This window comes from Mustelus asterias, chromosome 10 (assembly GCF_964213995.1).
Source record: "Mustelus asterias chromosome 10, sMusAst1.hap1.1, whole genome shotgun sequence".
NCBI lineage: Eukaryota > Metazoa > Chordata > Chondrichthyes > Carcharhiniformes > Triakidae > Mustelus > Mustelus asterias.
The window spans coordinates 50,952,814-50,976,118 of NC_135810.1; the positions used below are offsets into that span (position 1 = coordinate 50,952,814).

The 23,305-nt window shown below is 45.5% G+C and overlaps 1 protein-coding gene across 1 annotated transcript; it reads right to left on the bottom strand.

Moving 5' to 3' along the window:
- Positions 1 to 225: 225 nt before the first annotated feature.
- LOC144499439 (uncharacterized) lies at positions 226 to 20,329 on the bottom strand. The gene is made up of 3 exons (XM_078221425.1): positions 18,940 to 20,329; positions 14,751 to 16,603; positions 226 to 820 (listed from the first exon to the last, which is right to left on the bottom strand). Exons 2-3 carry the CDS (start codon positions 16,589 to 16,591, stop codon positions 226 to 228), a joined length of 2,436 nt encoding a protein of 811 aa, XP_078077551.1. The 5' UTR covers positions 16,592 to 16,603; positions 18,940 to 20,329.
- Positions 20,330 to 23,305: the final 2,976 nt, after the last annotated feature.

Here is a 23,305-nt window from a genome sequence, read left to right on the forward strand (position 1 = left end):
TGAACAACGGGCAAAAGAGAAACAACCGTCACGACTGCAGAATGGAATGGTTTCAAAACCAGGAGTTGGCACTGGAGAAAGTGGGTCGCAAACTTGGCTTTGTAATGTAAAGTAAGGTGCCAGATTATTTATATTGACGGATGGTATTTTTCTCATTGATGTTTCAGTATTGTAAGAACTTTTGATTGTTTGTGTACTGTAATTAAGAGATGACTCAGGACTTGATCATCGTGAACGTGCCATTTTGGCATCCTCACCACCTGTTATCTTTGACATAAGTGCTTCATCCTTTCTAAATTGTGACGGTGATACAGAATATTTCTCACTCTTGTAACTCCTGGAATCAGCTTCTTTCAGTGCTGTCTTACTTCTTGGTCCTGAACAATATTTGTCCATTGTGTTACTAGTAACTGTGCACTGCTCATCAGTACTTCGCCATGTAATGCTCGGAGTCATCCTCCATATTTCTTCAGAAGAGAACTGGTCAGATGTGTTTGTTCCAATCGAGGTGTAGTTTTCGAACAAATTCTGTTCTGAGCATTTTTGTTTCAAGTCTGATGAGGCGATACAGCTCTTTCCACCACCGTTTAAAGCACTGTTAAGAGAAGAGGTATCAGAAACTGAGCTGGACTTTTTGTAACTTAATTTTTCAGATGTAACTGAGCCAAATGAATGAAGGGATGTATCTTTGCCGCAATGGCGATGATGATCACGTAAAGGTATCTCATTGGAGCTTTGATGTAATGCTTTTTCATTTAGTGCTCCTTCACCTTCTTCAAACTTTGACTTGTCAAATTCTTCTCTTGCATTACGTTGTTTTCTGTTTAGTTGCAATACATACAAGTCAACACATTAAAAATAATTCAAATGATCTCATCAATATATATTAACAGAACAATGTTATACAGGCAACTTCTCACAAATGTACATTTTAAAGAACAAGTACAAGATTTAGTAGATTGTCACTCTGTTTCATAGGGCTGAATTTTCTGGTCCTGCCTGTGGCGGGTTTCATGTTGGGCAGGAGCAGAAAATACAGAGAGAAGCCGAAAATCAGATTTCTGGCAGGAAATTAATTTGGAATTTTCCCCTCGCCGCATTCATGGTAGACAAATGGCGAGTTGGGTTTCCCACTGATCCATGACAGGAATGCCATTTGGGTACATTACCATGTCATGAATACTCAATATAAGTCTATTTGCTGGTTCCACCTTCTAATCTTGCATCACGTTAGTGAGAAATTTGATTGGTCGATACAAGGTCTGGAAATGAGTGGCATGCAGCTGCTGGGCCTCATATCGCTCGTGCTTTTGAGATGACTGCAACATTCATAATTTACTTGCAGCAGCACTACTCCAGATTCTTACCAATAACAGTGAGGCCAGAGTGGCGGGGGATGCAGGGTAACTCTGCTCACTGACACTCTCCGTACTCCAGGAGGGCATGTTCTGCAGGGCTAAGTCAGGGCTGCAGCACAAGACAGAGAACAGCATTGATACGCTTGGGAGTTGCGGGGAGGGGGAAGGATTATGGAGTCATGAGTGACAATGGGCAGTAGTGGAGTTGGTGGGTAGAAATGGCAGGCAGAGGGGAGACTGAGTGTGGGGAAGCTGGAGCCTGATGTGGAAGACTAGAATGCAGACACAAAGCTGGTGGATGAGATCGAAGTGTTTGAATGGGAGGGAATAGACACAGACACCAGAGAGGTGCGGTGGGAGTGGGGGGGGGGGGGGGGGGCTGCGGCTGGTGAGATAGATCGCACAGTGACAAATGGAGGTGGGGGCTGGGAGAGTATAAAGAGGAAGTGGAGAGCTCCTTGAAAGAAAGTCATAATCACTAGTCAGGGCTAGGGGATCAAGGTGAGAAATGAAAAACAGTTGTTGGGCTGAGTCGACCTCACATTCGGTGAGATGTTAAAGACAGTCTTGAGGCTTCCAGGACCAGGCTACAGCACTATGCAAGACATGTACATTACTGTACTATCCCAGGGAGGGACAAAGTTTAAGTGCTCAATTTGGATAAGGTACGGCTTAGTATGCAGGGCATGAACATGGTCTTACCATCAGTGGCCATAGGCTTGTCTGGCTCAGTACTGAGTTGCAGATGGTACGGTTAGGGGAGCTTGTAAATCAGGAAAACATGATAAAGAGGGGGTAGTCAAACTTTGTGTGCGTGTGTGTGTGTGTGGGGCGTTGTCCTCGGTATATGATAGTGTACAGATCCTCAAGATTGGGAGGGGTGAGGTCTACATGGGACATATGGTATTGATGAGTTCAGGTGGCTGAAATGTTCATTACAATTACAATGGGATCTCGGGTTACTCGGAAGCTGGAGAATAAAGAACAGTACAGCACAGGAACAGGCCCTTTGGCTCTCGAAGCCTGGGCTGATCACGTTGTTCTATCTCGACCAACCGTCTGTATCCCTCTATTCCCCAGCTGTTCATATGTTTATCCAGATAAGTCTTAAATGTCGCTAACATGTCTGCCTCAACCATCTCACTTGGCAGTGCATTCCAGACCCCCACCACTCTGTGTAAAACATTTCCCCCGCACATCTCTACTGAACCTTTCCTTATAAGAATAACCAGAAGGACATTTTCCTACAATTGTGGAGTTGCAGGAAATTTGGAGGAACCCGAAAAGTGACAAGGAGAGGTTTGCAGCTAGTCTTTAAACAAAAAGGTTGCAGCACCATAGCCTGAAGTTGTTACAGTTTGAAATCAAAGCCTGCACAGCATGGGTCTGAGAAGTGTGGGAGGAGCCCAGGACTGGGTTGCTTTCAAGGGGCACCCTCAAACTGCATTGGTACTCAACATTGAAATGATGCTCGAGCTGGGAGAAAGAGAAAGATTTCCTTGAGAACCTGCAATTGGAGCCGTCCCCTTTTGATGTGTGTCAGAAAGAGACTGCAGGAGTCATCGAGTTCTTCAGGGTAATGTCCAAGACCCAACTATTAACAACTGCTTCATTAATGACCTTCCTTCATCATAAACTCTGAACTGGAGAGGTCTGGTGACGTTTACACAATGTTCAGCACCATTCATGATTCCTCAGATGAGAAAGCAATCCATGTCCATATGAACACCACTCAACAATCACCAGGCAAGACTGTTCTCTTCCTGTTGGGGAGCATTTCAGCGGTCATGGGCATTCGGCCTCTGATATTCAGGTAAGCGTTCTCCAAGGCAGCCTTCACGACACACGACGGCGCAGAGTCGCTGAGCAGAAACTGATAGCCAAGTTCTGCACACATGAGGACGGCCTCAACCGGGATATTGCGTTCATATCACACGATTTGCAATCCCCACAGTTTGACTGGACCCGCAAAGTCTCACTGGCTGTCCTGTCTGGAGACAATACACATCTCTTTAGCCTGTCTTGATGCTCTCTCCACTCATATTTGTATCTTAAAGACTTGATTAGCTGTAAGTATTCGCATTCCAACCATTATTCATGTAAATTGAGTTTGTGTCTTTATATGCCCTGTTTGTGAACAGAATTCCCACTCACCTGAAGAAGGGGCTTAAGGCTCTGAAAGCTTGTGTGGCTTTTGCTACCAAATAAACCTGTTGGACTTTAACCTGATGTTGTTAAACTTCTTACTGTGTTTACCCCAGTCCAACGCCGGCATCTCCATATCATGACTACCATCGACACCGCAAACTGCCACCTCCAAGTGGAGAGGATCTCCAAGAAGATCGCGCATATCGACACAGACATCAAGTTTCTACAAAGATGCAAGAAAGCAGACAAGATACCGAAAGGACTACAGATCACGAACCCACTCAGGTCAAACTATAACAGGCTACGCTGAGAGACTTTGCCATCGCACCTCTCTCACACTCCTCAAACACCTCGTACACCAGCTCAACAGCAAACGCCGCAGCCTGGAAACCAAGATAGAGTCCACATTCTCAACTTGCACTCAGGATGCAGACCAGCTGCGAAACTCTGCCAAGCAGACAAGACAAAGGAACTACACCATCTACATGCACACCAAGAACAGGAAACTTGAGAAACTCGGCATCACCACCAGCAGCAACCAAGCCTCCCCCGGTACCACAGTAGAAAACAGTACCACTGCAGGGAAGTCCATTGTCAACTTGTCTGACTACACACTTCAACCAGATGAAATCGAAGTTCTCAGCTGAAGGCTTAATTTCTGCCCCACCACCAAAATAGACCCCATCAGTCTCGCAGCAGATACAGAGGAATTCATCAGGCGAATGAGGCTGCGGGAGTTCTTCCACAAACTCCAAGAGGACAACAGCAAACACAATGAGACAGACAATGAACCAGAACAGCCGACAGAGAGATCCGCAGTGCATCCGAAGAGGAAAGAGTCGAATTGGACTACTCCGGAAGGCCACTGCCCTCGACTTGACATGTATGCCCAAGCCCTCAGGAGGTGCGTCAACACCAAATTCATCAGCCGCACTCACAGGACAGCCCCGAACATCACCCATGTACAACGCAACGCCATCCACGCTCTCAAGACCAACCGCAACATTGTCATCAAACCAGCAAAGGAGGGGCCATCATCATACTGAACAGAACAGATGACTGCAAAGAAGTGTACCGACAACTAAACAACGAGGAACACTACAGACAGTTACCCGCAGATCCGACCAAAGAACACACCCGTCAACTCAACACTCTGATCAAGACCTTTGATCCGGACCTTCAGAGCACCCTCCGTGCTCTCATCCCACGTACTCCCCGCATTGGAGATCTCTACTGCCTCCCGAACATACACAAGGCAAACACACCCGGCCGTCCCATCGTATCGGGCAATGGGATCCTGTGCGAGAACCTCTCCCGCTATGTCGAGGGCATCCCGAAACCCATTGTACAAAGAACCCCCAGCTTTTGTCGCGACACTACGGACTTCCTACAGAAACTTGGCACACATGGAGCAGTTGAACCAGGAGCGCTCCTCGTCACAATGGATGTCTCGGCACTCTACAACAGCATCCCCCATGACGATGGCATTGCTGCAACGGCCTCAGTGCTCAGCGCCGACAACTGCCAGTTTCCAGATGCAATTTTACAACTCATCCGCTTCATCCTGGACCACAATATCTTCACCTTCAACAACCAGTTCGTCATCCAGACACACGGAACAGTCATGGGGACCAAATTCGCACCTCAATATGCCAACATCTTCATGCACAGGTTCAAACAAGACTTCTTCACCGCACAGGACCTTCAACCGATGCCATACACTAGATACATCGATGACATTTTCTTCCTTGGGACTCATGGTGAACAATCACCGAAACAACGATATAATGAAATTCCATCCCACCATCAGACTCACCATGGACAACTCTCCGGAATCGGTTGCATTCTTGGACACACGCATCTCCATTAAGGACGGTCACCTCAGCACCTCACTATACCGCAAGCCCACGGATAACCTCACGATGCTCCACTTCTCCAACTTCCACCCTAAACACGTTAAAGAAGCCATCCGTATACACAGGATCTGCTCGGATGAGGAGGATTGCAACAGACACCTCCAGACGCTGAAAGATGCCCTCATAAGAACAGGATATGGCGCTCGACTCATCAATCGACAGTTCCGACGCGCCACAGCGAAAAACCGCACCGACCTCCTCAGAAGACAAACACGGGACACGGTGGACAGAGTACCCTTCGCCTTCCAGTACTTCCCCGGAGCGGAGAAGCTACGGCATCTCCTCCGGAGCCTTCAACATGTCATTGATGAAGATGAACATCTCGCCAAGGCCATCCCCACACCCCCACTTCTTGCCTTCAAACAACCGCACAACCTCAAACAGACCATTGTCCGCAGCAAACTACCCAGCCTTCAGGAGAACAGTGACCACGACACCACACAACCCTGCCACAGCAACCTCTGCAAGACGTGCCGGATCATCGACACTGAGGCCATCATCTCACGTGAGAACACAATCCACCAGGTACACGGTACATACTCTTGCAACTCGGCCAACGTTGTCTACCTGATACGGTGCAGGAAAGGATGTCCCGAGGCATGGTACATTGGGGAAACCATGCAGACGCTGCGACAACGGATGAATGAACACCGCTCGACAATCACCAGGCAAGACTGTTCTCTTCCTGTTGGGGAGCACTTCAGCGGTCATGGGCATTTGGCCTCTGATATTCGGGGAAGCGTTCTCTAAGGCGGCCTTCACAACACACGATGGCGCCGAGTCGCTGAACAGAAACTGATAGCCAAGTTCCGCACACATGAGGACGGCCTCAACTGGGATATTGGGTTCATGTCACACTATTTGTAATCCCCACAGCTTGCCTGGACCTACAGAGTCTCACTGGCTGTCCTGTCTGGAGGCAATACACATCTCTTTAGCCTCTCTTGATGCTCTCTCCACTCACATCACATTGTTTGTATCTCAAAGACTTGATTAGCTGTAAGTATTTGCATTCCAACCATTATTCATGTAAATTGAGTTTGTGTCTTTATATGCCCTGTTTGTGAACAGAATTCCCACTCACCTGAAGAAGTGGCTTAAGGCTCTGAAAGCTTGTGTGGCTTTTGCTACCAAATAAAACTGTTGGACTTTAACCTGCTGTTGTTAAACTTCTTGCATATGCAGCAAGACAATGGACAATATTCAGGCTTGGGCCGACAAGTGGCAAGTAACATTCATGCCAATAACCATCTCCCCATGACATTCAATGGCACTACCATCGCTGAATCCCCCACCATCGACATCCAGGGATTTAACAATGATCAAAGCCTGAACTGGATTAGCCATATAAACATAATGACTATAAGAACAGGTCAGGAGCTAGGAATACTGTGGCAATTCACCTTTTGACTTCCTTCCCCAAGGCCTGTCCACAATCTACAAGGCATAAGTCAGGAGCGTTATAGAATAGTCTCCCCTTATTTGGACTGCCAATAACTTCTTCAAGAAGCTCAACACCATCCAGGGCAAAACAGCCCTCTTCATTGACACTTCTTCCACAAACATTAATACCTTCATCAGTGAGGCACAACGGCAACAGTACATACCATATGAAAGGTGCATTGCTGGAACTCACCAAGGCTCCATTGACAGCACCTACCTAACCCACAACCACTATCATCTATAAACAAAAAGGGCAGCAGATACATAAGAACACTAAAGTTTATCTCAAACTACCTCCACATCCTGACTTGAAAGTATACTTTGTTCATTCACATCTAACAGTCCCAGGGTGGAGGAGTATTGAATAATGGAACCTGGTGCTCATTGCTGCCTTCTTGATGGCAGTGATTCAATTGAGGGGAGAAGGGCCCCGCACCGTCTAGCCCATCTTCCAGAGGAGGCCTCGCCTGAGGTCCATGGTTCAGGGGAGCCCCAGTGCCACCCAGAGGATGAGGAGTTTAGACCCATCTAATGGAGACCACCTGCACAACCAAGGGAATATCGAAAAGTCTCTCCTTTCTGGAGATGAGCAAAGACAATGTCACATATATCTGCATCTGTCAAGGTATGGAGTGGATCAGAATTGCCACATAGTGTGGGAGGATCAAACACCCCATGATCTGGGAGGACATCTCCTGCCAATCAAACTGAAGATCACTGGTGCACTCAATTTCTTTGTCTGAGGATCATTGCAAGCATCCAGAGGGAACCTATGCAGCATCTCAGTCCTTGGCACATAAATGTATCGAGCAGGTGACATATGCCCTCTACAGAAATTCACATGTGATGAAGCTATTCAGGCTGTTCGATTTCTGGGGTTTGCAGCGATCTCAGGATATGCTCGAGTTCAAGGTGCAGATTGCACACATATAGCTTTGAGAGCTCCATGGCAGCAGCTCTTGATGTTCATCAACAGGAAAAGGTTTCACTCACTGACCATTGGTGTGCAATCATCGGAAGGACATAGAACATGTTTGTAACAGGTACCCTGGGAGTTCCCATGATTCACATACATCCTGAGTCACTCCCAGATACTTTGCATCGAAGGGACTCAGTAATTACAGGGCTGGCTGCTTGGGGATAAGTGGTAACGAATCAAACGATGTCTCTAGACACCCACGTGTCGTCCTCAGAGTTCCTCAGTGGAGAAGTATATCTGATGCATAAATTGACACAATCCATCATCGAGCAGACCATTAGCACCTTAATCCAAAAACATCACTTTGAATGTTTGGACCGCTCAGGTGGGGATGGGGCTCTGCAAGAACCTGCAGAAGGTACCCCACATAATCATAGTCTACTGTGCTCTTCAAAACCTGGCGCTTCAAAGGGGGTCCCTGGCCAGAGGAAGATATGGAGAAAGTTGATAGCTTCTTAGATGATGAAGGACAGGAAGGGCTAAAATCTAAAGACAGAGATGAGAGTCAGCACCATGTGAAGATACAACCGAAGAAGCATGATGTGGAAGATGATGTAATTAAGTGGTTTGCAAGGCCATTTCATGCATGGATGTCAGATTTCCTTCCCGAAAGTGGATATTAGTGAATTAGATAAATCTTTAAAACAATCAAGTGGTCACCATTACATGACTATCTTTTTATTCCAGATTTACTAACTGAACTTGTTAGTAATTTCACCAGCTGTTGTGGTGGAAAATGGACTCGTGTTCTGGTATCTGGATTACTAATTCTGTGACATTACCACTGTAAGGGGAAAAATACAAGGGAGCACACTTTAAAATGGCAATACAAGAAAGCACACTTTAAAATGGCTGCCTGGCATATAAAGGGTTAACTGGGAAAGCCAAAAGAGCAGACACAGGCTCCTGCTGTTCAGAAAAACCTAACAGACAAGCCATTTCCAAATCACAGGCAGTGACTCATAGCAAACAAACACCTCAGGAAGCCAAAGCCAAGGGTCAAGACATCTTTTAAGATAAGGAAACCCCAAAACAAAGAGCTTAGATTAATGTTAAAGGAAGGCGGGAAATATGAATGCGAGGGAACCGATTAGCACCTGAATGAGACGAAACTAGCCATTGATAGAGCCATTCATAAAATGTTAAATGTCTATACCTGTTTGTACTCTTGTAAACATGGGGAAATGTACCCATTCATGAAATGTTAAATACTTGTACTCACTTAAACAATGTGATAATCTTCGAATCACCGGTATGCCCATTGTGTAAAGGGTATAAAATTGAACCGCTCCCGGTATACAATTGAGAAAAGGTGTTCTACGAACATAGTGCCTTCTCTCCCGGGGCTCCGTTTAATAAATCGTATTTTCTGAATCTCGAAGTCTGACTACTAGTGGATTTTTCCCACAACAATTGGCGTAGTCGGCTAGGATCCTATTACTGGTGAGATCGATTGGCCACGGTCGCAACCGGGGTAGAGATCGCGGAATCTGTGACAGTCAGACTGGATCAGGAAATACGGTTCATAAGGGGAAACATTTGTACTGTTTATTGGTGATAAGATTTGTTATAGTGATAAGTACTAACTGCTGATAGGAATAAGAATAACTGTGATTTGTGCTGATCAACAAAAGGACAAGGTAGTGCCTGTCTCAAAACCTCTGCCTTAGACTGGCTATTAAGAGCAGAAATCTGCCACGTGAAGGTCAGGAATTGAAGTGAGTGAGAGACACCAAGGGCACTAAAGGATTGTGAAACACAAAAGGGCAGAAGTCGGTTTAACATCACCCTCTGTAGTGGCGAACAGACGCAGAGGTGCCAGCTGATTGCATGAAAGTTATTGAAAAGTTGGGAACTGTACTGTCAATGTGGTGAAAAGCGGGGCGGAACAGGAGTTTGATCAACTCTGACCTAAACCGAAATCCGGTGGAGAAGCACATTGCCGAAGTGGTAATCGTGGAAGCCGTGAGTATAACTTAAAACCCTGTAACGGCAGTAAAACACGGTGTGAGAATAGCAATAGTGGCCTGGGGTAGTGAAGTCCCTACGGTAGTTAGCACACTTTACTAAAGAATAATCGTGGCCGGGGTTAGTGAATTCTGCGAAATGGCAGACAGTGAAGTTAAAAGGGGATCTGCAGGTTCCCTGATTGAAATCTACATGACAGACAGGAAGGAGTTATTAAAGAGAATGCAACAGGATGGCTGGGATACTTCTCAAACCTTAGAGCAGCAGAGAAAGTGGATAGATAAAGTAAAAAGAAACAGAACGAAGAAAATAGGAATAACGTTAACACATCAGTTAGCAGGTCTAATTGAACAAACAATTGCCTCTACAAGGAAATGGAGAGAGGACAAAGAAAGAATTAGAGAACTAGAATCCCAAGTGAGGGAATTGGAAAAACGAAATCAGGTTTTAGAAAGGCAAGGGGGAGGAGAAACTGATCCTCTACCTTCTTATGAGTCTACCCAGCAAGGGCCAACGGCACCTTCAGAAGAGTGGGAACAGCTGGAACACAACTTAGCGCCCATAACTAGAGGGGGGACCGCAGCGCGACCCAAGGCAAATTATAAACCCTTTACCCCAGGGGAAAGACAGCAGATAATGGCTTCCCTGGGCAAATTACAAACCAGAAGCGCGAACACTACATTCTGGGAAGAATTAGACACAATCTGGGTAGGACATCAATTACACCTAAGAGACGTACACCGGCTGGTCAGGGCAGCCTGTCCAGCGGATAAGTGGAGGCAGGTAGCAGGGGGACCCGTTGCCCCTATAGCACAGGATTATAGTGGGGGACGGTGGACACATGTAATCCCCCTAACAGCAGAAATAGATGCCCAACAGGCACTCTTCTTACAGTTTAAAGAAGAAATTCAGAGGGTCTTAGGGAATGCTCCCACTAACTGGAGCAGAATTACCACCACAAAGCAGCTAAAAGGAGAAGGAGCCTCTGAGTATGGGGAACAATTGTTCCGAATATACCAAGAGTGCTCAGGACATGGGAATCCAGGGCGAGGAGATCGAGCGTTCATCCAGGCTTTTAAGGATGGACTCTCTAGTTCTCACCAGGTCATCCTAAAAATGGGAGTGATTATGTCCCAAGATTACGATGAATTGGTAGAATGGGCTAGTGGCATACCTGCAGATGGATAGGAGAGATCTTAGTTTTTGTATTTCAGTGTGTTTGTGAGATCTGGTAGCCTGTCGAATGTAGGTGGTTGTTGTTGTAATTAGATTGAGAGCAGGGAGCCGGAGAAGCCTCTTTGTTCCTGTGGAGTGTTTGCTGCAGGCAGTGGGTGCAGTACATTGCACCTTGGTTTAGCCTCAGGGGGCTGGGAGAGTGTTAAAACTGTAAAGATTAAAGTGATAGGATTTCTTGAATTTACTTCTGTTTTGAGTCAATTACAGTTTGGAAGAAAGAAGAATAAAAGCGACTGTCTTAATCAATGTTCTGTATTCTCTTTGAATGTTTTACACTCATCCCAGTCTGAAATGATAAGTTTGAATGAAAAAGGATGTGCTGTGGAATGACTTTTGGAAGCTTCCATGTGTGTGTGTGTGTTTAAACAAAGTGGTTGCGTGGATGCTTTGTTGTTGTTTGCTTTAATGTTTTAATGTTAAGAAAGAATTTAAATCTTGAATGAAAAAGGATGTGCTCTTTCCTTTGTCTTGAAGTAGAAATTATAAGAGTTAGTTGAGGAGTTAAGAAAAGAAAATAAGTTATTTTGTGGAAAGGTAGAAAAGCAGGGACAAAAGACTAAGGTAAATATATTGTCTATGAGTCAGTTTAAAGTATACCAAGTCAGTGAAATACAGTATTAATCGCAGAATATCGCGATTTGCGAACGTCAGATAGTTTAGTATTCTGAACTAGTTAAAATTATGTACTGCCGTCGGAATTTCATGAGCCATCAAGGTTCAAGGTTTGCCAAATATAAAAGCACTGCAAAGCTTAAAATCTAGCCAGTTAAGAAACCAAAATGTTCCTAATCAAATAACTGGTATGTATTGTACCTGCTTTGATTTTGATTCGGCGCCTGTTACTTTTCCTAGAGTGCGGGGGTTTCGATCTGGAGCTCAGTTTAAAAATAGAAACGGCTTGAATTAAAACGGTTTGGATATCACGGTTACGATGTGTAAAGTGGTATGATACAACTGCCGCTTGATTGTTGATATTATACAGTATAGCACTGCCATATAGACACAAGAATAACATCAAATCCTGAAAAGCCTTAACCAACTTTGTATGATATATTCATATACTATATTGTGTATTGATAAAGACATAATTATTTTGTGAAGTACTGTGGTGTAGCGCTTGCACGCAAACAAATGATCAAATTAGAGATAATGTAAGAGTACATCATATAAAGATCGGAACTGAATGGCATGTGATTTTAATGGGGAAAGCGATGTCTTTTGATAAGATTACATACAAATGAATGGATGTCCAACTGCAGCCAAAAAAGGCCAGTACAAAGTGTTATTTAATTCACACTAAGCTTGCTATGGAAGGGGGATATATAGTTAAAATGTATAATGCACTAGCTAAAGCCATACAAACATCAGGGAGAAGGTGGACAGAGTATTGCCCACTATTTTAAAGAAATTAAGAGCTACCACAAACCAGACAACCGGATTAACCCCTTATGAACTAATGACAGGACGGGTGATGCAACTACCAGAAAGCATCATAACAGGTGGGACCGATGTCGGTCCACTAAAAGATAAAATCAAGAGATACGTTCTGGACCTGAGCACCCAGCTAAAAGGGATGCGCAAATTGGTAAAAGACAATCAGGAAATAAAAGACGCAGAGAGAGAGCTTGAAATGCTCCCTGACGTCCCAACAGCGGGAAGTCGCGTCCTAGTGAAAACATTACCCGACAAACCAGGGTTTGCACCAAAGTGGAATGGGCCACATGAAATTATAATTAGTGGGGACACCTGTGCCTGTATAGACATAAGAGGGAAAGGTGTCTGGAAGCACTGGACGCAGCTGAAATTATACAAAGGAGATAAGTAGCTAAAGTGATGAACTAACAGAACTGCTTTCCTCAACACAGGCAAAGACTGCAAGCAAGAGCCGGCGTGCGCGGGTTAATAAATGAAATAACTGTAAAAAAATTGAATTGTAGTGTTAAGTTTTATAACTGTTGCGAATATGTATGTAATCGCGTATGTAATTGTATTATTTTGCGTTGTGGCAACTGTAAATCTGACTGGGCTAGAAGATAACTTGTTTTACAAAGCCCACATACATTTACATGGGAATCGAACTGTATGTTACCCATTAACACAATCTGTAGAAGCCCTATTTGTAGCCACCCCTGGGTGGACCCCTCATGACTTATATACTGTAGATACATCAGAGACACCCTGTAAGGGACAAATTGGCAAATATAAAAGAGGTTTACAGGGGAGATGTGTGGGACTTGTAAACCCCACAAATCCTACATGCGAGGGGTCCCAACAGGAGGGAGGAAAAGCTTGCCCAGACACTGCAAGCTATCCGCTTTGTTTCACAGGGCAGGGATGGGGATGTGCCTATGCCTTAGTCCCTAAGAATGATTCTTGTGTACAGACACAGTGTGTCCGTCAACATTGTCAGATTAACAAGGGACAGATTACTTGTATTTGTGACGAATGGAAATGTTTAAATATAACCGCGGGAAGACAGCTTATTTGCGGGCAATGTAATGGGACTCACGTAAGCTCAGCCAAATGGACATACCCCTTTGATACTTACCAGGTGGTGGGATCAAACGGGAAGCCAAATAAACTGAACAATTGGCAGTATGAGCAAACTCACAATCGGGACACTAAATGTTACCGGGCTAAAAAGGGGTATGTATTCCTCTTCAATGGTACCTACATGACAGAAACACCAAACCTCCCAAACCGTTTTGCGGTAGGAACAATCGGGCCACTGACTGTTCCATGCCCTCAGAAGGGGTACATTCGGAGGAGAATAGTAACCCGGGCTATTAGCAGGGAATTCTGCGCTGACTGGGAAGCCCCGGGTACACTGGGATCCTCACTGGGGTATGGGTTCCTCGGAGCTTTATCTCTAGGAGGGTCAGCCGGGGTAATTGGAGCAAAGAATAGAAACCATATTGTTTGTGGGCTAACAATCCTGGGAAACAGCACTTCAAAAGCATTGGAGGCTGTCAACCAAGAAATGGCTGAGTTAAGATTGTATGCTCAGCAGACACGATACGCGGTGGACTACCAGTTAGCACAACAAGGGGGAGTATGTGCCATCATAGGCAACAAATGCATAACCCATGTGTTTTGCCGGACAGGTAACAGGTTCGTGGAGGTGGTCTGAGAGAAAGAATTCACACTACACCAGTATTGCTAGAATAAAATGTGTCTCTTTATTCCCCACAATACATGGACAAGTTCTACAAGTATCATTCAATGGGCTAAGCCTTATATAGTTTAACTACCCTGACACGTGGACTGGAGAGCCGTCAGTCCAGGTAGAGTGGCTTACCTCCCTCCGGGCGTCCGTACGTAACCCACGGCAGACTCTGCTGTAGTAGGGACTTTCCCGCATATTTATAGAGAAAAGCCTCTCTTTGTTCTGGACATCTGAATATGAGTCACTCTTGGTATCCGGCCAAATACGTGATGTTTAGAGCAGTCTTGTGCAATACAAGTTCTATTGTTCGCAGCTCAAGAAAACAAGTTTAATGGTTAATCATTCACGCTATGTCTTGGGCACGGATCTAATTTAATTATGTTTTGACATGGTTATCCTTTCATGTGGACAGGCTGTCTCCATTGTCCGTAGCAGTTGTCAGCATACGAGATTTTGCTGACAGGGTTGAAATCGGGACATTAACTCTTTATTCTCCTAACATTCCACCTGTTGGACCGATTTCAATCACCATTTACCTCAACGCAGTGTGATACAGGGTACTTTCCAAACCCTGTTTCACACGCCTGACATATACACAGGTAAGTACATTACAACAAGTTAAAACAGCAACAATCACAAATATCAATATCAGAGGAGGCAAAACATATCGCCGGGCCGTTTGTGATATCCCGGTTAGCAAGTCCCACCAATGATGGGCTGATTCATTCTCTATCATTCGCGCAGCATGTACTGCCTGTTCTCCGGCTATAAAGGTAGAGACCATGACACGGGACACGTTAGACTTATGAGAGTCAATTATATGTTTTAGCTCCGTCGACTGATTCAATGCGCATTTGAACCTGTCGAGAGAGACTCGCCATGGCATATGGAGAACTTTCCACTGAGCCGTACTCAATCGAGATTCAGTGCTATAATTAGTCAATTTGTAAGTCTTGTTCGCCCAATGCCAAATGTACACCCCCTTCAAACACCCAGAGAACGGTATCTGCGGCAATAATGGGTGGCGGTGTATGGTGGCCACACATACAGCGTGGGGCCCAATCTGCCACAAGATATCTCGTGGTTTCTCTACTCGCCACTCACATAATGCCGTGTCATCAGTTAAACATGGATCGCGATATCTTGTCATAGTTAAACATGCCAATCCTCTGTCAGTGTCTTCACATGTTGACAAATCATAAGTCCAATTGTTTTTAGGACTAAACCAGTTACCATTAGTTCTCAGAAAGTAAAACCCATGCAGGGTAATTACAGGCAGTACATGGTATTTACATACAGATATTACATCTGCCACATTCATCAAGGTGTAATGTCCAGTACATGCTGTTTTGTTACAAACAGTTTTATCTGAGCGGGCTTGCACCCACAAAGTGTCCGATATGTTCCAGAGTTCTCGCAGTTCATGAGAGTTACCCGTAGTAACTATTCGGATAAACCTCTCTTGTTGCACTCGCATGTGCACTCCTTGGATGTTGCAGATAGTCATATTAAGTGCCGCCGTGATGTTATGCATAAGTTCCTGTGTCGCATTCCACATTCGCTTCTCCCAGTCCAGAGTTCGTAGCAGAATCCGTGCTGTTTCCACTTGCGTTTTCACAACCGTGGGCATCCATATTCCGACAGTATGGAGCCCGTGTGATGTCGAATATCCAGTGTCCGATAACATAGTTCTGGTAACTTCATTGTCAGCCGCATTAGAGATACCTAGTACTGTACCAGTCCCACCCAACAGCGTATCATACCATGCTCGCCGCCTGCGGGCGCCAGAACAGGTAGGTAGCGAGGGCAGAATGACAGTCCAGTGTACCTCGGTGTGCGTGAGCTGATTCGCCATCTTTCGACAAGTATGTAGGACTGGGGCGAATTGTGTTTGTTCTATTATAGGCTTGTTTGGTAGGAACATTATTGCATATAGGAATGTATTGCGGCCTTTTATTTCTGTACTGTTCTGGAACCATACCAATCGAGGCCTCTCACCTGTCACAGTAATATTCCAGGTGGTGCCATTTTCCTTACTGGACATACAGGTTCTATTCCTTCTTGTTTGTATCTGGCAAAGTGGAGCTCCTGCCGTTATGGTAACCGTACAATTCATAGCAGTTGTGGGGAGAGCTTTGTTGTTGTCCAAGCATTTTTCACAACGATATAGCTTACACACACTCGTTATATTCGCGATTCCGCACATTCGATTCGCGCCACAAGTGAACTCCCCTTGAGTTCTATTATGGGTGGAGTTCTTCCATGCGAGGTGAAAACCGCCAAGCTTTTCGGTCAATTGATGACCAGGGGTCCCCTCAACCCATATCCACGAGATCAAGAGTATTCCTGCTATCAGTATCAACGTCAATCGTTCCATGCTGTTTTATTCCTGTAAAAGAGATCAATCTTCAAGACATAGTTAATCTTCTCGTAGATAACATTTCTTAGCAGGGACATTAACCCATTTGGGCTCACCAGGGTACATTACCGTTACGGTTCCATCACTGCCTTGAGCAATGATTTCAGCAGCTCTGGGTGGGCCAGTTTCCTGTTTCACCCAGACTTTAGCTCCAGGTTTATCTGTTGAGCCAAAACCACCAGTTCCTCTTTCAGTCACCACCTGTGGGATACCAACTTCAACGGCCGGTGCCATCTCACAGGGTTTAATCACCAGTTGGGCGATTTTATCATTTGCAGTCACAGTATAGGGATCAGGTTTAATATTACACAGAACCACCCCAATTTCTCCTTGATAATCTGAATCAATGACTCCTGCCATAACAGTTATCCCCTTCAGGGACAATCCAGAACGGGGAAGGATGTGCCCATAAGTTCCCTTAGGGCACTGCAATCCCAATCCGGTTTTAATAACAGTAGGTGTATCTTGTGGCAGGGTCACTGTTTCTAAGGTTCTTAGATCTAAACCGGCCGAGCCAGGCGTGGCTCGCCGCGGTAATTCTGCTTTATCATCCAATTTCCACATTTTGATTGATTCTCCTTGTGGGGTTTCACATACATGGACCATTCGGTTCAAAGGCGTGACTCCCCCACCTAGCGGTCGATTATTAATTTGCTTCAATACTTGATTTAATTTCACCTTCCAATTAGACAAATCATCAGAAGTACTAGCCTTTCGCAATGAGGTTTTCAGTATTCCATTCATTCTTTCAATTAATCCTGCTGCTTGGGGATAGTACGGAATATGGTATATCCACTCCACATGATTGTAAGTACTAGGGGCTTATAGTGGGATGGCGCAGTACGGACTATTTGATCCCGTACCTGTTTACTCACTGGCAGGGAGGATAATTGATCCAGCGCTCCCAAAGCCAGTGCCTCTCGAGCGCACAGCCTTGTGAGTCGCTGCACCCCCTCCCGAATTGTGGACCACTGACCCTCTATCGGGGGCCAATCGCTAGGCAGCGGGTATTGCTGTTGTACCGCCACCGCATAGGCATGAAATATGGTTGTAAAATCACTGCCTCGGGTCAACATATCTTGTCTAAATTCTCCGTCAATCCGGGCATCCCCTGCTAGCCCTACGAATTTCACTCCGTCCACCTGATCAATCTGCGTTTGGGCTCCTCCCTCTTCAAGTAGACGTACCAGCCATAGGTCTAGCGGTTCTCCCGGACCCCGCCTTAGTTTGCGCAGTAAATATGAGACTTCTTCGGCTGAGTAGTCCTCAGTCGTTTCAGTGAGTTCGGGGACAGGCTGGACTTGCGCTATCTGATCAAAGACTTGATTCCCCGCCAGATCGTATACGGGTTGTCCCTGATCATCCAGCCTCGGTCTCTGTACATCGGGAACCTGCCTCTGCACTCTTCTTCTTCTAATGACGGGTTTAGCTTGGAACCGAGTCGCGGGGAATCCCTCTATATCCTCCTCTCTATCATTGTCACTATCACTCCAAATGTTTCCATCCCACGTATCGGGATTCCAGCCGCTCCCGTCCCCCAATCTAGCTACAAATGCTTTAATTTTCACCATTTCCAATTCTCTAGGTTTTTTACGCTTCTTCCTCCGATTTATTCTGGATACATAACCCACTGCCTGGCCAGCCAGGGTTTTAAGGGCTTCTAATTCTGTTTCTAACTTTATTATTTTTTGCTTTAACAACGAATTATTACATTCCTGTTCTCCCAATTGCTGTTTCAGTTTAAGAGCATTCTGCTCGGCTTCCTGTCGTTGTTTAAACTGATTCTTCCACGCTGTTGCACATACCCACAGTCTCCGCTGAATTCCCTCCACGGGGGTCTTCAGAGGGACGGGTATTTTTAACAGAGTAGATAATACTTCTCCGGGAGATCCATCTCGGGTCTCCTCTCCCCAGTTTTCAGCGCGACCCCCTCCGTCTCGGAGGCACGCTGCAACCGGTCTCCACGATCCTTCCCATCCCGGAATGATCGCTTCCTCTCCCTTTTCCTCCTCCTGTAACTTCTTAGTTTTGCGAAACATCTTTCTCCAAGAACCCCCCACCGCCAATTATCACCGTATCCTGCTGATTACGCCAAAATGTTTAGCCGGACCGGTAACAGGTTCGTGGAGGTGGTCTGAGAGAAAGAATTCACACTACACCAGTATTGCTAGAATAAAATGTGTCTCTTTATTCCCCACAATACATGGACAAGTTCTACAAGTATCATTCAATGGGCTAAGCCTTATATAGTTTAACTACCCTGACACGTGGACTGGAGAGCCGTCAGTCCAGGTAGAGTGGCTTACCTCCCTCCGGGCGTCCGTACGTAACCCACGGCAGACTCTGCTGTAGTAGGGACTTTCCCGCATATTTATAGAGAAAAGCCTCTCTTTGTTCTGGACATCTGAATATAAGTCACTCTTGGTATCCGGCCAAATACGTGATGTTTAGAGCAGTCTTGTGCAATACAAGTTCTATTGTTCGCAGCTCAAGAAAACAAGTTTAATGGTTAATCATTCACGCTATGTCTTGGGCACGGATCTAATTTAATTATGTTTTGACATGGTTATCCTTTCATGTGGACAGGCTGTCTCCATTGTCCGTAGCAGTTGTCAGCATACGAGATTTTGCTGACAGGGTTGAAATCGGGACATTAACTCTTTATTCTCCTAACACCATGTCACAGATGAGTCTTACAATATTACACAGGTCATCAATGACATCAGGACACAACTTGATAACTTTAGACAGGGACCCAAAAGAGGAAGTAGTTGGCTCACATGGCTGGTGGGAGAATCCTGGGAATCGTACCTGTTACATGGGTTGATTATACTCATTGTCATTATACTTGTCTGTTGTCTGACTGTGGGATGCCTTAAAGCCTGTTTTAAAATAATGTTGACAAGAATTGTGCCAGGAGCCAGTGTGTACATCGAAGAAGAACCCCTAATGAAGATTCCCGAAGACGTCAGAAGAAATGAAGATACTGGAAGAAATAAAGACATCGAAAGAAGCAAAGAAGGAGAGAAGAACGAAGACCTGTATATGTGAATGTATGATTGTTGGTCTGGGGATTGTTCAAGCTATAATCCGACCAAAAAGGAGGGACTGTAAGGGGAAAAATACAAGGGAGCACACTTTAAAATGGCAATACAAGAAAGCACACTTTAAAATGGCTGCCTGGCACATAAAGGGTTAACTGGGAAAGCCAAAAGAGCAGACACAGGCTCCTGCTGTTCAGAAAAACCTCACAGACAAGCCATTTCCAAATCACAGACAGTGACTCATAGCAAACGAACACCTCAGGAAGCCAAAGCCAAGGGTCAAGACATCTTTTAAGATAAGGAAACCCCAAAACAAAGAGCTTAGATTAATGTTAAAGGAAGGCGGGAAATATGAATGCGAGGGAACCGATTAGCACCTGAATGAGACTAAACTAGCCATTGATAGACCCATTCATAAAATGTTAAATGTCTATACCTGTTTGTACTCTTGTAAACATGGGGAAATGTACCCATTCATGAAATGTTAAATACTTGTACTCACTTAAACAATGTGATAATGTTCGAATCACCGGTGTGCCCATTGTGTAAAGGGTATAAAAATGAACCGCTCCCGGCATACAATTGAGAGAAGGTTTGCTACAGACCATGTGCCTTGTCTCCACGGATCCGTTTAATAAATCGTATTTTCTGAATCTCGAAGTCTGACTACTAGTGGATTTTTCCCACAACACCACTATGTTAATTTACTTTGGAGGATAAATACATAACAAATTACATTCAAAATAATGTGATGGGATCTTTTACTTTCACTTGAGAGCAGACGGGACCTTGGTTTAACATCTTATCCTGAATCTGACACCTCCGTCAATGTACTCATGCAATGCAGCATCCAGGAGTTTCAAACCAGATTTTAAGTCTAAAGTGGAATAATACGAGCTGAGTGACAGCCAAATCTACAGTCAAATCCACATAGATGTCAGTCAATCAGGCTTTGGCGAAACCATCACCTTTTCCTTGGACTTGGTTGATGGTGACTTCCTATATCGGAAGTTCAGTTATAGATTTCTAGCATCAGTCAGAATGCTGATTTAGACTCTATTACAGGGGTATAAGTATCACAGATGTGGTTGGCATATGCTGCTCTCTCTCTCAATAAAACAACGTGTTTGATCGTTCAAATACCCCTGATTGATGTGCACAACATCTGGGCTGAAACACTGCAATCTGCAGTCGATCTCGGAGTTCTCAATTCCTCGAGATTACTAATCATGAACATATTTACAGCCTTCTTCTGAGCAGCAGCATTTTTACATTTTCCTTGCTAAAACCACTGCAATACAACCTGTAGAAGCATAGCGTAGCCAGAAGTAAAATTTAGGAATATTATGAACTCGCACCGCTGAGAATATTACGTTATGGCATCATAGTAAGCCATTAAAATGTGAAAGCATTTCCAATTATTAGCTGGTCTATGGAGCATTTTTATAGTGGCTGCTGATCCTGCAATGCCACATACCATTTATATTATTGTTAATTAATTAGCAGAGCTTTATTGAAGTGGAAGGATTCTAAGAAGTGATTTTGGAATGGGAATGCATGGAAGTGGGGATCAGGAATAGGTCAGGTTAAGGGTTGTTCAATGAACCCAAGAACACAGGAGCAGGCAATTTGGCCCCTCCAGCCTGCTCTGCCATTTAACTGCATCATGGCTGACCGTCTACCTCAATCTCATCTTCCCACACTATCCCCATATTCCTTGATGTGATTGGTATCTAGAAATCTATAAACCTCAGTCTTGAACATACTCAAATGACTGAGCTTCCACAGCACTCTGAAGTACAGGGAACCAAAGGTTCACCACCCTCTGATTGAAGTAATTCCTTATTTCAACCCGAAATGGTCTACCCCTTATTCTGAGACAGTGCCGCCTGATACAGATACTAGATATCCCCTCAACCAGGAAATATATCCTTCCTGCATCTACCTTTCAAGCCCTGTAAGAATTTCATGCACTTCCATGAGATCAAGGGCCCTATTTTACCATTTTGATTCTAAGTGCTGAATCTGGGAGTGTTTCAGATCCGACTTTTAGATCTGTTCTCAGGCACTCCCATACACGTACTGCCTGAAAAAATATCAACGATTCCGAATCGCGCTGCACAAGCCTGTGAGCAGGGCTCAATGCGCCCACAACCCTGCAGCTCCGATCGGCACCTCCAACTACTGACAGAATGTAGCCTTTTAGCCACATCCCTCGAGGCACCCCCCCACCACCCCACAGACAATGTCCCACTCCCCCCCCCCAACATTACTGACCCCCTTATCCCCCAGCCACCCAGACCAATCGTGGGCCCCTCCTCTCCCACTCTCCCCCCCCATCGATCTCAAGCAGAGTGGCAGCAGACCCACTTTCCCCCCACCACCGATCTCAAGCAGAAGGGCAGCGAACCTCCACTTCGCCCGACCAATCTCAGGCAGTGATCCACCCTCCCCCTTCGATCTCGGGCGGAGTGACAGCGGACCCCTCCTTACCCCCCGCCACTGATCTCAGGCAGAGAGGCAGCAGACCACCACCCCCCACCCCCACACCACCGATCTCAAGCAGAGTGGCAATGGACCCCCTCGCCTCGGATCTCAGGCAGAGTGGCAGCGGACCCCCCCCTTCCCCGTCACCACCGATCTCAAGCAGAGTGGAAGTGGACCCACCATCCCCCCGCCCCACCAATCTCAAGCAGAGAGCTGTCAGACGCCAGGCACTTATCTCCTCACGAACCCTCACTGATGGAGCGTCCAAATCGGACTTCCATGGAGCATGTCTATTTCACGCCAATTCCAGATGGACGAACGTAGTGGTAAAGGGAGAAATGCTGGTAAAGTTAGGCATGCAGCCCATTAAGTCAACTTAAATGCATGCAAACGCATTTAAATGGCCGTCGCGCCCGGTCCCAATCGCGGCCATTTTTGAGCCTTGGTAAAGGGGGAGGCGGGGCACGGATCGTACTACCTGCCTCACGCCCGACTTTACCAAGTTTTCACGCCCGGAAACGGGCGCAATGTGACGGTAAAATCGGGCTCCAACTCTCATTCTTCTAAACTCTAGAGTACAGGCCCAGTTTCCTCAATCTTTCCTCAAAACAATCCCACCATCTCAGGAATTTGCCTGGTCAGCCTTTGTTGCGCTCTCTCTATGTTCGGTATATCCTTCCTTGATAAGGAGACCAAAGCTATACATAATACTCCAGGTTTCGTCCCACCAAGGCTGTGGAGGAATTCAGGACTTTGTGGGAGGCTAGGGAGGAAATTGCGGGTCCCCGAGCAGAGATATTTGAATCATTGACAGCCACAGGTGAGGTGCCTGAAGATTGCAGGGTGGTAAATGTCGTGCCTTTGTTTAAAAAACGCTGCAGGGAAATGCCTGGGAACTACAGGCTGGTGAGCCTCACTTCTGTAGTGAGTAAGTTGTTGGAAGGTATTCTGAGAGACAGGATCTATAGGCATTGAGAGATTAGCGACAGTCAGCATGGCTTTGTGAGTGGAAAATCATGTCTCACAAATTTGATTGAGTTTTTTGAAGAGGTAACCAAGGTGGATGAGGGGAGGGGAGGGGAGGGCAGTGCAGTTGATGTTGTCTACATGAACTTTAGCAAGGCCTTTGACAAGGTACCGC